This window comes from Papio anubis, chromosome 7, assembly GCF_008728515.1.
Source record: "Papio anubis isolate 15944 chromosome 7, Panubis1.0, whole genome shotgun sequence".
NCBI lineage: Eukaryota > Metazoa > Chordata > Mammalia > Primates > Cercopithecidae > Papio > Papio anubis.
In genome coordinates, this window is record NC_044982.1 from 75,354,875 (window position 1) to 75,370,848 (window position 15,974).

The following is a 15,974-nucleotide window of genomic DNA, read 5'->3' on the forward strand; positions in this document are numbered from 1 at the left end:
AACTCCTAGGCTTAAGCAGTTCCCCTGGCTTGACCTCCCAAACTGTGGGATTATAGGCGTGAGCCACTATGCCTGGCTTACTTTAGAAACTTATTTGCATTAGCCAAATATGTCCTTTTAAATTTATTTTATGTAAAAAGCATAAAACTACTACATACCAGAAACAATATTAACTGCAGCCACAGATGTCCCAGAATAGAAACTTTTAATCTAAATAAATTTGCCAGCAGGTGGGTACTTGTTAGCAAATATGACAAAGGGATGCTGTCTTTATTATATAAAGGGCATATACAAATTGATCGTAAAAATTTCAGAGCCATTTGAGTAAAGTAGCCAATGAAATTAAGGCACAGTGTTCAAGAAGAAACAGCAAAAAATTAATATAGAAAAATATATTTCCTAGCTGGGCATGTTAGCTCATGCATGTAATCCCAGCACTTTGGGAGGCTGAGGTGGGAGGATTGCTTGAGTCCAGGAGTTTGAGACCAGCGTGGGCAACATAGTGAAACCCTGTCTCTATAAAACACACAAAAATTAGCTGAGTATGGTGGTGCATGCCTGTAGTCCTAGCTACTTGGGAGGCTGAGGTGGGAGGATTGCTTGAGTCTGGGCAGTCAAGGCTGCAGTGAGCCAAGATTGTGCTGCTGCACTCCAGTCTAGGTGACAAAGTGAGATGCTGTCTCAAAAAAAAAAAATTTCCTTACTAGTAAAAAGCAAAACGTTTTAGAGATAAGTAAAATTTGGTGTCATTTTTACCTATTCGACAATTAAGAAACTTAAATATTAGAAATTTTTTTAAGTAAAGAGGAGTATTGTAGATACTCATATTTAGTGATAATTTAAGGTGTTAACAGCCTTTTTTGAATCAGTTTGCCAATACGAATGCAGTACTCATACACATTCAATACTTAATGAAAGTGTTTAGGCTCTTAGATCTGAGAATCCCTCTGTATTGAAGGAATGTGAAGAAACTATTTCCACAAAAATAAATAGTGCTATTTTTAATAGAAAAGACTGTAAACTACATGTTCAAAATTTATATAATAGTGTTAAACAGAAAAATTTTATGTTGTAAGTATTATGTATCATCTGCTGATTAAGAGATAGAATTTGAATACAGGCTCTGTAATGTATTAGCTTGGTGATCTTGGTAGACTGATCTGTCTCTCAGTATCTTCACTTGTAAATTCGAGATAGTAAAACCCACCTCATAGATTTTGTTGTGTGGATTAAATTAATTATGTTTTTAAAGTGCATAAAAAGATTCCTACTCATAATGCCTCAGTATGTGAGAGAGATAGATAAATAATATATAAACATTCTAATGCATTGTTAATTGAAATAAGTAATGATATAAAACTAATACTTAAATTCTGGTATTTACAATGGAATATAAATAAAAACTGGGGCCAGTAATAAAAACTGGGGCCAGGCACAGTGACTCATGCCTATAATCCCAGCACTTTGGGAGGCCAAAGAGGGTGGATCTCCTGTGTACAGGATTTCGAGACTAGCCTGGGCAATGTGGTAAAACCCTTTCTCTACAAAAATAGAAAAGTTAGCTGGGCATGGTGGCCGGTGCCTGTAGTCCCAGCTACTTGGAAAGTTGAGACACAAGAATCACTTGAACCTGGGAGTCGGAGGTTGCAGTGAGCCAAAATCCTGCCACTGCACTCCAGCCTTGGGGACAAAGCGAGATGCTGTCTCAAAAAAAAAAAAAAAAAAAAAAAAGAAATTATGGCTGGGTGTGGTGGCTCACGCCTGTAATCCCAGTACTTTGAGAGGCTGAGGCAGGTGGATCACCTGAGGTCAGGAGTTTGAGATCAGCCTGGCCAACATGATGAAACTCCGTCTCTATTAAAACTACAAAAATTAGCTGGGTGTGGTGGTGCACACCTGTAATCCCAGCTACTCCAGAGGTTGAGACGGGAGAATCGCTTGAACCCAGGAGGTAGAGGTTGCAGTGAGCCGAGATCACACCACTGCACTTTAGCCTGGGTGACAGAGCGAGACTCTGTTCCAAAAAAATAAATAAATAAAACTAAATTAAAAACAACAAAACAAAAACTGGAAAGAATCAATCCTGTTAGAACAGTTTGTCCTCTGTCCACCTATCATTTTCTGTAATGTACTTGAATTTGTAATAAAGCATATTCCTTCATTAAAGAAATATAATGTTATAACTTCAGCTAGAGAGAGTTATAAAATATGTAGAGACCCCATGCTGTAGAAATACAGCTGTGTCACATGCTTCTCTGGGACATCAGTTGAGAATTTTGCCTCTTTATTCTTCTATCAGTCACCTCAAGGGTAATGATATCTGCAGCTTAGTGCCTAGAACATTGTTAGATACTTAGAAAATATTTGTTAAATGAATTGGTTATTGGCTCTTACATAATAGACAAACCTCTTTTTTTTTTTGGTTTATTTGTTTTTAAGATAGAGTCTTGCTCTGTCGCCCAGACTGGAGTGCAGTGGCACGATGTTGGCCTGCTACAACCTCCACCTCTAGGGTTCAAGCAGTTCTCCTGTCTCAGCCTCCCGAGTAGCTGGGACTACAGGTGCCCACCCTGCCCGAATAATTTTTATGTTTTTGATAGAGATGAGGTTTCACCATATTGGTTAGGCTGATCTCGAACTCCTGACCTCAGGTGATCCACCTGCCTCAGCCTCCCGAAGTGCTGGGATTACAGGCATGAACCACCTCTCCCAGCCAAGCCTCTTTTTAGTAATAGTTTATTATCATTTAAGTGTATGTGGATATGTGTTTTTTATTTTAAAAGATGAGGTTACATGTTATAAAATTGAGGTTAATTTGGCCGGGTGCGGTGGCTCACGCCTGTAGTCCCAGCACTTTGGGAGGCAAAGGCGGGCAGATCACGGGGTCAGGAGATCGAGATTATCCTGGCTAACATGGTGAAACCCCATCTTTACTAAAAATACAAAAAATTAGCCGGGCGTGGTGGCGTGTGCCTATAGTCCCAGCTACTTGGGAGTCTGAGGCAGGAGAATGGTGTGAACCTGGGAGGCGGAGGTTGCAGTGAGCTGAGATTGTGCCACTGTACTCCAGCCTGGGTGACAGAGCGAGACTCTTATTTCAAAAAAAAAAAAAAAAAAAAAGAGCGAGATTAATTTGTGTGACTTTATTGAGTGTATTTTATGGTCTAAGCAAAGCAGTACGTAAATAAAAGGGAAAAAAGGCATGTGAATTTGTTAATGGTGGGAATATTTTTGGGGTGTGGGATTATTAGGATCTCTTATTTTCATTTATATGAGCCCATAGTTGTAGTGAACATGGATTTTAAACTTGATGAAAGACAAATTAATTTAAAATTTTGTTTTTCATATAAATTACCTGGTATCTTAAGTTCTTAGAGCATTGTATTTTGGATTATAGGAAACTTTAGATTAGTTATAATTTGTATCATTTATTTTCTTTTCTTTTTTTTTGAGATGGAATCTCCTTCATTCTCCCAGAATGGAGTACAGTGGCATGATCTCCTGGGTTCAAGTGATTATTCTGTCTCAGGCTCCTGAGTAGCTGAGATTACAGGTGCCTGCCACCATGTCTAGCTAATTTTTGTATTTTTGGTAGAGGCGGGATTTCTCCAAATTGGCCAGGCTAGTCTTGAACTCCTGAGCTCAAGTAATCCACCTGCCTCAGCCTCCCAAAATGCAGGGATTACAGGCATGAGCCACCGTGCTGGGCCCCATTTATTTTCTTGGTAGTTGTAGTACTTTTTACTTAATTTTCTAAAATTATCATGACATGTTAATGTTCATGCTGGTAAAGTGTAGAATATAGAATAGAAGAGTGCATTTAAGAAAATTATAAGTCATTTTTGGTGAGCTCAATATATTTATAATAGAAAACAAATGGAATTATCTCAAAAATGAACATGTGCTGAGTCCCAATTTTTTTGTATTTTTTTATTAAGTGTATTCTTTTAGAGTGTATAAAATGTAACATTGGCTATTTTACTGTTCATTAATGCATGCATTTTGGTTTAACTTCATTTGGCTTCATATAATTCTATTTTTACTTTTCAAGGAAAGCAAGCCTTGCTCTAATTCGAAAAATGATTCATTTTTGCTCTGAAGCACTGTTAAAAGAAGTTTGTGATTCTGATGTTGGTCACAATTTGCCTACAATACTAGTGGAAATCACTGCAACTGTCCTGGATCAAGAGGTCAGTTTCTTTTTCAAAACTCTTCTAGCATTAATTTCCTTTAGGTAGTAGTCTGAAATAAAAATTTTGTTTTAATTTCAGTAAATCATTTTGTGCAAATTACTGCATTTCTCTGCTCCTGGCAACTAAACTTATTTTTACTGTTTTTCTTTCACTTCCTTGCTATCATGTACTTCCCCCCTCCTTTTTTTTTTTTCTCTCAGGATGATGATGATGGCCACTTGCTGGCTTTGCAGATCATAAGGGATTTAGTAGATAAAGGCGGTGATATATTTTTGGATCAGCTAGCCAGACTTGGTGTAATTAGCAAAGTGTCAACGTTGGCAGGTCCTTCCTCTGATGATGAGAATGAAGAGGAATCAAAACCAGAAAAAGTGAGTGGTCTTAAGGTATCAGGAAGAGTTTCTTTTGAGGAAAATCTAGTTTCGATTTTTGATGGGTTTTGACAAGATGACAATTATCTTGACAAATAAATGACAATGAAATAGTTCTGTATAATTTTTAAATTGGTCAATTTTCTTTTAAAACATTTTATGGATCAACAATTTTAAACATACAGAAATGTTGCAAATATAATTAAAGAATATCAGAATACTCTCTATCCACATTGACTAGTTATTAACATTTTGCCCCATTTCCTTTAATATTTTTTCAGACACGTGTCTCTGTGTGTGTGTGTGTGTGTGTGTGTACATTTTTTTTTTTTTTTTTTTGAGATGCAGTTTTGCTCTTGTTGCCCAGGCTGGAGTGCAATGGCACGATCTCAGCTCACTGTAGCCTCCGCCTCCCGGGTTCAAGTGGTTCTCCTGCCTCAGCCTTCCGAGTAGCTGGGATTACAGGCATGCGCCACCATGCCTGGCTAATTTTGTATTTTTAGTGGAGACGGGGTTTCTCCATGTTGGTCAGGCTGGCCTCAAACTCCCGACCTCAGGTGATCCACCCGCCTTGACCTCCCAAAGTGCCGGGATTACAGGCGTGAGCCACTGCCCCAGCCAATGTGTGTACATTTATTTTATTTTATTTTTATTAATTTTTTGAGACGGAGTTCCACTCTTGTTGCCCAGACTGGAGTGCAATGGTGCGATCTCAGCTCACTGCAACCTCCACCTTCCTGGGTTCAAGCGATTCTCCTGCCTCAGCCTCCTGAGTAGCTGGGATTACAGGCATGTGCCACCACACTCAGCTAATTTTGTATTTTTAGTAGAAACGGGCTTTCTCCATGTTGGTCAGGCTGGTCTCAAACTCCCGACCTCAGGTGATCCGCCTGTCTCAGCCTCCCAAAGTGCTGGGATTACAAGTGTAAGCCACAGTGCCTGTCCATGTGTACTTTTAAAAAATATTTGATGGTGGCCGGGTATGATGGCTGACGCCTGTCATTCCAGCACTTTGGTAGGCCAAGGCGGGTGGATCACGAGGTCAGGAGTTCAAGACCAGCTTGACCAATATGTTGAAACCCCGTCTCCACTAAAAATACAGAAAAAATTAGCCCGGCTTGGTGGCACGTGCCTGTAGTCCCAGCTACTCGGGAGGCTGAGGCAGGAGAATTGCTTGAACCTGGGAGGCGGAGGTTGCAGTGAGCTGAGATCGTACCACTGTACTCCCGCCTAGGCGACATAGTGAGACTCCATCTTTTTTTTTTTTTTTTTTCCCCCAGACGGAGTCTCGCACTGTCGCCCAGGCTGAGTGCAGTGGTGCGAGTTTGGCTCACTGCAAGCTCCGCCTCCTGGGTTTACGCCATTCTCCTGTCTCAGCCTCCCGAGTAGCTGGGACTACAGGCGCCTGCCACCACACCCGGCTAATTTTTTGTATTTTTAGTAGACACAGGGTTTCGCTGTGCTAGCCAGGATGGTCTTGATCTCCTGACCTTGTGATCTGCCCATCTCAGCCTCCCAAAGTGCTGGGATTACAGGCGTGAGCCACCGTGCCCGGCCTGAGACTCCATCTTAAAAAAAAAAGATGGTAAGCTGAATACAAAGTTTTCCCTTTTAACCTAAATATTTCACCAAAAAACCAGGACATAGTTGTAGTATCATTATCAAAATTGTACTAATCAGAAAATTTAATATTTATGTAACACTAATATTTTCTCTGGAGACCGTATTCAGATTTTGCCATTGTCTTTAATGGCCTTTGTAGTAATTTTTTTTTCTGGTCCACAATGAAATCCAGGAGTACACATTACGTTGCTTATCATATTCCTGAGGACCTGCGACAGTGTGTCCTGAGAACCTATAACAGTCTGTCAGCCTTTCTTTTATTTTCATAGCTTTGGTGTTTATGAAGAGAATAGAACAGTTAATTTGAACAAAGAATCTAACTTTATGTCATGTTTCTTTGTGATTTAATTCAGCTTATGTGTTTTAGCAGAAGTCCTATAGAGGTGATACTATGCTGTTCTAGGTGCATAATGTTCCTTCTTGGAGGCACATTCGTGTCTGTTTGCCCTGTTGGTTATGATAACTTGGATCACTTGCTTAAGTTTTTTCTCTTCCAGGTTTCTCTACTATAAAGTTGCTCTTTTTCCTTTTTTTTTTTTTTGTTGGGATCTTGCTGTGTTGCCCAGGCTGGAGTGCAATGGCATGATCTCGGCTCACTGCAACCTCCACCTTATGGGTTAAAGTGATTCTCATGCCTCAGCCTCCAGAGTAGCTGGGATTACAGGCACGTACCACCACGCCCAGCTAATTTTTGTATTTTTAGTAGAGGCAGGGTTTCACCATATTAGCCAGGCCAGTCTCAAACTTCTGACCTAGGTGATCCCCCTGCGTTGGCCTCCCAAACTGTTGGTATTACAGGCATGAGCCACTGCACTTGGCCTCTTTTTCCTTGTAATAAGTAATTTGTAGGGACATAATTCCAGACTCTGTAAATATGCTGTTTCTCGGTAAACTTAACCGACCCATTTTTGTATTCATTGGTAACTCTTGCCTTAGACTGCAAATTTAAATATACCTTTTCCATCTCTAGTGATTCCCAGCAAGATTTATTTCTAATATTTAGTGAATGCTTATTGTATATTAGTAACAAGGTAGTAATATTTTTGAAAAAAATGGTGGCATATGAGTTATAATTGTAGAATTCCGAGGGTGGTGAAAAGAGAATGTGTATGTGTTACCCAGATCTGGTTAATTGTCAGAATTACTGGGGGATTTAAGGAAAAACAAAACAAAAATCTCATCTGAGTTTATTCTCTGGAGCTCTTCCTCTCAAGAAATAGGTTACAGAAATCCCAACCAAGATCCCAGCAGTCTTTTTGTAGAAATTAACAAGGAGATTCTAGGCTGAGTACAGTGGCTCACGAGTGTAATCCCAGCACTTGTGGGAGGCCGAGGCAGGGAGATCACCTGACGTCAGAAGTTCGAAACCAACCTGGCCAACATGGTGAAACCCCGTCTCTACAAAAAATACAAAAATTAGCCAGGCGGCTGGGCGCGGTGGCTCAAGCCTGTAATCCCAGCACTTTGGGAGGCCGAGACACGAGGTCAGGAGATCGAGACCATCCTGGCTAACACAGTGAAACCCCGTCTCTACTAAAAAATACAAAAAAATAGCCGGCGAGGTGGCGGGCGCCTGTAGTCCCAGCTACTCAGGAGGCTGAGGCAGGAGAATGGCGCAAACCCGGGAGGCAGAGCTTGCAGTGAGCTGAGATCCGGCCACTGCACTCCAGCCTGGGTGACAGCGTGAGACTCCCTCTCAAAAAAAAAAAAAAAAATTAGCCAGGCATGGTGGCACTTGCCTGTAGTCCCAGCTACTCGGGAGGTTGAGGCAGGAGAATCACTTGAACTGGGAGGTGGAGGTTGCACTGAGCTGAGATCGCACCACTGCACTCCAGCCTGGGCAACAGAGCAAGACTCTGTCTCAAAAAAAAAAAAAAAAATTAGCTGGGCGTGGTGGCACGCACCTGTAATCCCAGCTACTTTGGAGGCTGAGGCAGGAGAACTGCTTGAACCTGGGAGACAGAGGTTGCAGTGAGCCGAGATCGTGCCATTGCGTTCCAGTCTGGTTGACAGAACGAAACTCCATCTCAAAAAAAAAAGAAAACAAGGAGGGTCTAACATTTATATATAAATGCAAATATTCTAACATTTACATATAAATGCAATAGCCAAAGCAACCTGGAAAAGGAGCAGCATGGAAGGATATACATCAACAGATTTCAAGTCTTTTATAAAACTTCAGTAATCAAGGAAGTGTGACAATAGTGTAAAGATAGATTAATGACCCAGTACACATATGGTCAATCAGTTTTCAACAAAAGTGCTAAGACAATCAAGAAAGGATGATCTTTTCAGAAAATGAACAGGTCAATAGCATATGCAAAAGAAATTGAACTTCAACCCTTACCGTATATATATAAAGTATATATATAGTATCATTTTTCTTTTTCTTTTGTTTTGTTTTTTGAGATTGAATCTCCCTCAGTCTCAACCCTTACCATGTGTATATATAGCATTATATATATACATTGTATATATACATGGTAACGGTCCCATATACAAAAATTAACAAAATGAACCATAGACTAAAATGTATACACTAAAATTATGAAACTTCTAGAGAAAAAGAGAAATCTTAGTGACCTTGGGCTTGGGAAAGATTTCAAAAATGAAACTTCAAACGGTTATACTATAAAAGAACACATAATTGCTAAGTTGTACTTCATCATCACACACTTTTGCTCTTCAAAATACATTGAAATGGTCGGCTGGACACGATGGCTCATGCCTGTAATCCCAGGACTTTGGGGAGGCTCAGGTGGGAGAATTGCTTGAGCCCAGGAGTTTGAGACCAGTCTGGGCAAAATTGTGAGACTCTGTGTCTGGTTTTTTTTTTTTTTTTTTTTTTTTTGAGACCGAGTCTTGGCTCACTGCAAGCTCCGCCTCCCGGGTTCATGCCATTCTTCTTCCTCAGCCTCCCGAGTAGCTGGGACTGCCACAATGCCTGGCTGATTTTTTGTATTTTTAGTAGAGACGGGGTTTTACCATATTAGCCAGGATGGTCTCCATCTCCTGACCTCGTGATCTGCCCACTTTGGCCTCCCAAAATGCTGGGATTACAGGCCCGAGCCACCATGCCCAGCCAACCCCACCTCTATTTTTATTAAAAAAAAAAAAAAAAAAAGAGAGAAAATTAAAAGGGAAGCCAGATAATTATCTCAGATTGTATTTATCTGAAAATGTCTTTATTTGGCCTTCTTTTTAAATTTTTCTTTTTTGAGACAGGGTCTTGCTCTGTCACCCAGGCTGGAGTGCAGTGGCGCGATCTTGGCTCATTGCAACCTCCGCCTCCCGTGTTCAAGCAATTCTCCTGCCTCAGCCTCCCAAGTGGCCGGAATTATAGGTGCACACCACCATGCTCAACTAATTTTTGTATTTTTAGTAGAGACAAGATTTCACTATTGTTAGGCAGGCTGGTCTTGAACTCTTGACCTCAAAGTGATCCACTGCACCTCACCTCTTTTTTTTTTTTTTTTTAATTAAAAAAATATTTATTTTATTTTTTGTAGAGATGAGGGTCTCACTATGTTGCCAAGGCTAGGTTGGTTTTTGGCCTCAAGTTATCCTCCTGCTTTGGCCTTCCAAACACTGTGATTCTTTGTCTAGTAATTTTTGATTTGCTACTGGATATTGTAAATGTTATGATATTGAGCTTTGGGCTTTGTGGTCTTTCGTAAGGAATATTGGGCTTTGGCCAGGTACCTTGGCTCACGCCTGTAATTCCAGCACTTTGGGAGGCTGAGGCGGACAGGTTGCTCGAGCCCACGAGTTCAAGGTTAGCCTAGGTAACATGGCAAAACCCTGTCTCTACAAAGAATACAAAATTGTCATTGCATGGTGGCAGAATAGCTTTTACTCTAGGGAAGTTCACCCCTGTGATCCTGAATTTGTGATTTCTCTGAATTCACTGAATATCCTGGCGATCCATGAGGATTTTCTACTCTGGCTGTTTGGAATGCAAATGTCTGGCCGCTTGTATGATCTCTTACAACTTTCCAGTTGTTCTTTGCCCAATCTTATGGAGTATCACCCTGTATATGACTGTAGTGCTCAGTGGAAACTACTTTGCAGATTTCTGGAAAGGCTTTTTCTCTTTAGTTCCCTAATAGTGAACTCAGCCTCCACATATTCCAGTTGCCTTAAACTCCTCAAACTCTGATCTGTGTTTTCTTAACTTGTACTGCTAGGTTCTGTGTTCCCCTTCCTCATGAGCTCAGCCAGCAAATGGTCTCTACTTTGTTTGCTTTCATTTTCTTAAGGATCATAGTCTTGCATGGACTGTTGTTTAGTGTTTGAAAACACATTTTTCATGTATCTTATCTATATTTTAGTTGGTTGTAATGGATGTATTTAGATAATTTAATAATTTTTTTATGTGAATATTTTCAATTTTTAAATATGTCCAAAGAAAGTTTTAGGAACACAGACTGAGCTACAAAATGTTTATAGATTGTTTTTTTCAAAAAACATGCTCAGTTGGGCGCGGTGACTCATGCCTAATCCCAGCATTTTGGGAGGCTGAGGCGGCCGGATCACGAGGTCAGGAGATAGAGACCATCCTGGCTAATACCGTGAAACCCTGTCTCTACTAAAAATACAAACAATTAGCCAGGCATGGTTGTGGGCGCCTGTAGTCCCAGCTACTTGGGAGGCTGAGGCAGGAGAATGGCGTGAACCAGGGAGGCGGAGCTTGCATTGAGTGGAGATTACGCCACTGTATTCCAGCCTGGGTGACAGAGCGGGGGGAAAAAAAAAAGCTGTAGCTAAAATACTTGTATGATCATGGGAACGAGTATATTTGATTCACTTGGCTAAAGGTGGGGCCTTGGAATGAATGAATGAATTTTATTTACTTATAATAGATAATATATATTATAATATATAAATTATAAATATATGTAATATATTTATAGAGAGAGACACTGTCTCTATTATCTATATAGAGATAATAGACAGTGTCTCTATTAGCTAGCTAGCTAGCTAGATAGATATAGATAATAGAGACAGAGCCCCAGTCTGTCACCCAGGCTGGAGTTCTGTGGCACAATCCTTCACTATAACCTCACATTCCAGGGCCCAAGCAGTCTTCCTGCTTCCACTTCTCTAGTATCTAGAGCTACAGGTGCACACTGCCACCCTCAGCTAATTTTTAAATTTTTTTTGTGGAGACAGACTCAGTACGTTGCCCAGGCTGATCTTGAACTCCTGGCCTAAGCAGTCCTCCTGCCTTGGCCTCCAAAAGTGTTGAGGTAACAGGCTTGAGCTATCACTCTCAGCCAAAATTTATCTTTAAAAAGCTTCTTTGGTGATTCTGTTATACACTTCAGTTTGGATACCATTGAGCCTCTCTAAATCATCATTTTTTACAAATAGACCCAGAGATGTAGTGAGTTCAGCAAGGTTTTAGGTTATTATCTTGTTGTTTGTAGTGCTCTAATCCATTAGTCTTTACCCCACTACACCTGGACACGATATAATGTAGGTCATTAATTACATGAATTTCTTGATATTTTTAACACTTATTTGTAAGATTTAGTTATAGGTAATTAATTTGAATTGAGAGCCAGCTGCTGTGGCTTGGACCTGTAATCCCAGCTACTTTGGAGGTTGAGGTGGGAAGATTGCCTGAGGCCAGGAGTTAGAGGCTTCTGTAAGCTATGATGACACTACTGCACTCCAGCCTGGGTGACAGAGTGAGACCATGTTTCTAAAAGGAAAAAAAAAAAAATTAAACTACACGCAATTGAGTATTATGTTCAGAACATTTAAATTTGAAATTAGATTCTTGTTTTTAAAATACGTATAAATATTTGAAATTGAAATTATTTCCCATGTTTAATTGAATAATTCTACACATTTAGGAAGATGAACCACAGGAAGATGCTAAAGAATTGCAGCAAGGTAAACCATATCATTGGAGAGACTGGTCAATCATTAGGGGAAGAGACTGCTTGTATATTTGGAGTGATGCAGCAGCCTTGGAATTATCTAATGGCAGTAATGGATGGTTCAGATTTATCTTGGATGGAAAACTTGCCACCATGTATTCAAGTGGTAGTCCTGAAGGTGGATCTGACAGTTCAGGTAATATTTTGTTTCAATTAAAATATTTTCCCAGTTTCTACAGTTTTTTTTTCTCATATTTTTGCTACCATTGTCATGGTATTTTATTTAATTTTTTGAGATTGAGTCTCACTCCGTCACCCAGGCTGGAGTACAGTGGTGCGATCTCGGCTCACTGAAACTTCCACGTCCCGGGTTCAGGCAATTCTCCTGTCTCATCTTCCCAAGTAGCTGGGACTACAGGCACCTGCCACCACGCCTGGCTAATTTTTGTATTATTAGTAGAGATGGGATTTCACCTTGTTGGTCAGGCTAGTCTCGAACTCCTGACCTCAGGTAATCCACCTGCCTCAGCCTCCCGAAGTGCTGGAGTTACAGGTGTGAGCCACTGCGCCCAGCCCATCATGGTATTTTTAAAAAATATTTGTTTCTTTATTTTTTAATATCCATTTTTTTTTATCAGTAGAGAAAAATTATTATACCATGAAAATGTTTCATAAATGTCTTTTTACTGCATGGACAAGGAACAACACTATATCTACTTTTTAAAAAATATCTTTACAAATATAGCTCCTTTTTTGGGGGCGGGGGGAGACAGTGTCTTACTCTGTCTCCCAGGCTAGAGAGTGGTGGTGTGATCATAGCTCATTGCAACCTCAAACTCATGAGCTCAAGTGATCATCTCGCCTTAGCTTCCCAAGTAGCTGGGACTACAGATGTGTACCACCATGCCTGGCTAATATTTCCAGTTTCTAATTGAGTTTTACTGTTTAAAATTTATATTTTAATAGGTCTTTTTTTTTTTAAGAGAAAATACATGTTATATTTGAAAGAAATAAGATTTTTAAAACAAGTATTTTGTCTTCATAGAAAGCCGAAGTGAATTCTTAGAGAAGTTACAAAGAGCTCGAGGCCAAGTAAAGCCATCTACTTCAAGTCAACCTATACTGTCAGCACCAGGACCCACTAAACTTACTGTAGGAAATTGGTCACTGACATGTTTGAAAGAAGGAGAAATTGCTATTCATAATTCAGATGGTCAGCAAGCTACAATATTGAAAGAAGATTTACCTGGTTTTGTATTTGAATCTAATAGAGGAACCAAACATTCATTTACTGCAGAAACTTCCCTGGGTAAGTATGTAGATATGTAAGGTTAGTAGGTAAAAATAAATGAATATGTTAAATTGTAATAAAGTATGCTCTATGAATGTTCTTTTCTTCCCCCCAAGGTTCAGAATTTGTGACTGGCTGGACTGGCAAAAGAGGCAGAAAACTGAAATCTAAGTTAGAAAAAACAAAGCAAAAGGTATATCTGTTGGATGTGCTTTATTCTTGTCTTTTATACTGATGTTGTAAATTTTCAGTGGTTAAGTATAAGCATTGAAAAAAATTGAGCCATAGAACATAAGCATCCCTAATATAACGTATTTTAGTTTTCCTGTTTTCAGTGTTCATTTTCTTAAATATTTACATATTATTTTTATACTTGTACTAAATACCAACATTAAAACAGAATCAAAATGGATATTAGTATGAAACAAAATGTAAATTACTTATTAATTGCATAAAAAAATTTAACTCATTGAAATTTTTTCTTTTCTTTTCTTTTTTTTTTTTTTGAGACTGAGTCTCACTGTGTTGCCCAGGCTGGAGTGCAGTGGCGTGATCTTGGCTCACTGCACCCTCCGTCTCCCAGATTCATGCCATTCTCCTGTCTCAGCCTTCTGAGTAGCTGGGACTACAGGCACCCGCCGCCACACCGGCTAATTTTTTGTAAAGACAGATTTTCACTCTGTTAGCCAGGATGGTCTCAATCTCCTGACCTCGTGATCCGCCTGCCTCGGCCTCCCAAAGTGCTGGGATTACGGGCGTGAGCCACCACGTCCGGCCTGAAATTATTGATGATAGTAATATTTTTAGTGTTACAGTGGGATTGAAAATGACTATTGTATTTTACAGTCTGGGTTAATACCTTGTGATACAGCAACTTAACTGCCTGGTTCTAAATTCAGATTATTTTTGATGCTTAATTTAATGGCTATGGCAGCTGAAATTATTACTTCAAGAAGATACTGTAGCAGATGCGTAATTGACTAATCTTTTAATGCTTTCATCAGGTTTGCATTGTTATTTTCAAATATGGCCAGTATATTTCCATGTTAATCGCATAGTTAGATTCAACATTTTCTGGTGACTAGCATGTTTATTTTACCTGTAATGGTAATATAAAATAGGATTTGTTTTTTATTTGTTTTGTTTTGAAACAGTCTCTCTGTGTTGCCTAGGCTGGTCTAAAACACCTGAGTGCAAGTCATCCTCCTGCCTCAGCCTCTCAAGTAGCTGGGACTACAGGCCCTATGCCTGGTTCTAAGATAGTTTTTAAATACAGTATGCAAAGAATGCTTGTACGTGATTGGGATTAGGGGAGAGTTCTTGTGTTTTTTATGGCTTTGACCAGAGAAATTGTAATAATGGTGTTTCTTTTTCTTTTTCTTTTTTTTTTTAAAGAAACTTAGCGAAACCCTTGTAATAATGTTTTTTTTTGAGACTTGGTTTCGCTCTTGATGCCCAGGCTGTGGTGCAATGGTGCAATCTCGGCTCAGTGCAACCTCTGCCTCCCGGGTTCGAGCTATTCTCCTGCCTTAACCTCCTGAGTAGCTGGGATTACAGGTGCCCACCACCATGCCCAGCTAATGTTTTGTATTTTTAGTAGAGATGGAGTTTCACCATGTTGACCAGGCTGGTCTCAAACTCCTGACCTCAGGTGATCTACCTGCCTCAGCCTCCCAAGGTGCTGGGATTATAGGCATGAGCCACTGTACCTGTCCTGTAATAGTGGTTTTTATTTGAAGCAGATGTTTTATATAAAGATGTTCATGTCTTTATTTCCTGTTTGAATACGCTTGGTTATCCCAAAGATATTTCAGGTGCCACACTTTGGAAAGAACATAGATTTTTTGTTTATTTTTATTTTTTTTTGAGATGGATTCTCACTCTGTCACCCCGGCTGGAGTGCAGTGGTGCTATCTCGGCTCACTACAACCTCCGCCTCCCCAGGTTCAAACGATTCTCCTGCCTCAGCCTCCCGAGTAGCTGGGACTACAAGCACATGCCACCATACCCGGCTAATTTTTTATATTTTTAGTAGAGACAGGGTTTCACTGTGTTAGCCAGGATGGTCTCCATCTCCTGACCTCAAGTGATCCACCCGCCTCAGACTCCCAAAGTACTGGTATTACAGGCATGAGCCGCCATGTCCAGCCAACAGTAGTTACATTTTATAAAGTTGTTGTGAATATTGAACCATTGCTTGTAGGAGAAATACTGGGTTAGATTTCTTCTAGGCCTAGAGCCTGTTGTGACAACATTTTTGTCACCTTTTTTATAATGTTTTTGATTAAAGACACCTTATTTGCTACGTATTGTTTTTTGTTTTTTGAGACAGAGTCTCACTCTGTTTCCTATGTTGGAGTACAGTGGCACAGTCTTGACTCACTGCAACCTCCATCTTCCAGGTTCAACCAATTCTCCTGCCTCAGCCTCCCAAATACCTGGGACTACAGGTGCACGCCACCATGCCCGGCTCATTTTTGCATTTTTAGTAGAGACGGGGTTTCACCATGTTGGCCAGGCTGGTCTCGAACTCCTACCTCAAGTGATCTGCCCGCCTCGGTCTCCCAAAGTGCTGGGATTACAAGCCTGAGCCACTGCACCCAGCCTG

General features: G+C 40.2%; 1 protein-coding gene across 9 annotated transcripts in view; it reads left to right on the top strand.

Annotated features, from left to right (window-relative positions):
- Nucleotides 1-15,974, top strand: part of HECTD1 (HECT domain E3 ubiquitin protein ligase 1) — a 110,111-nt gene that overhangs the window by 46,564 nt on the left and 47,573 nt on the right. For all 9 annotated transcript variants that reach the window (XM_031668202.1, XM_031668200.1, XM_031668206.1 and 6 more), the window contains 5 exons: nt 4,052-4,190; nt 4,394-4,564; nt 12,049-12,271; nt 13,121-13,384; nt 13,483-13,559. In XM_031668202.1, coding sequence (XP_031524062.1) covers nt 4,052-4,190; nt 4,394-4,564; nt 12,049-12,271; nt 13,121-13,384; nt 13,483-13,559 — 874 coding nt within the window. The remainder of the gene's footprint in view (nt 1-4,051; nt 4,191-4,393; nt 4,565-12,048; nt 12,272-13,120; nt 13,385-13,482; nt 13,560-15,974) is intronic.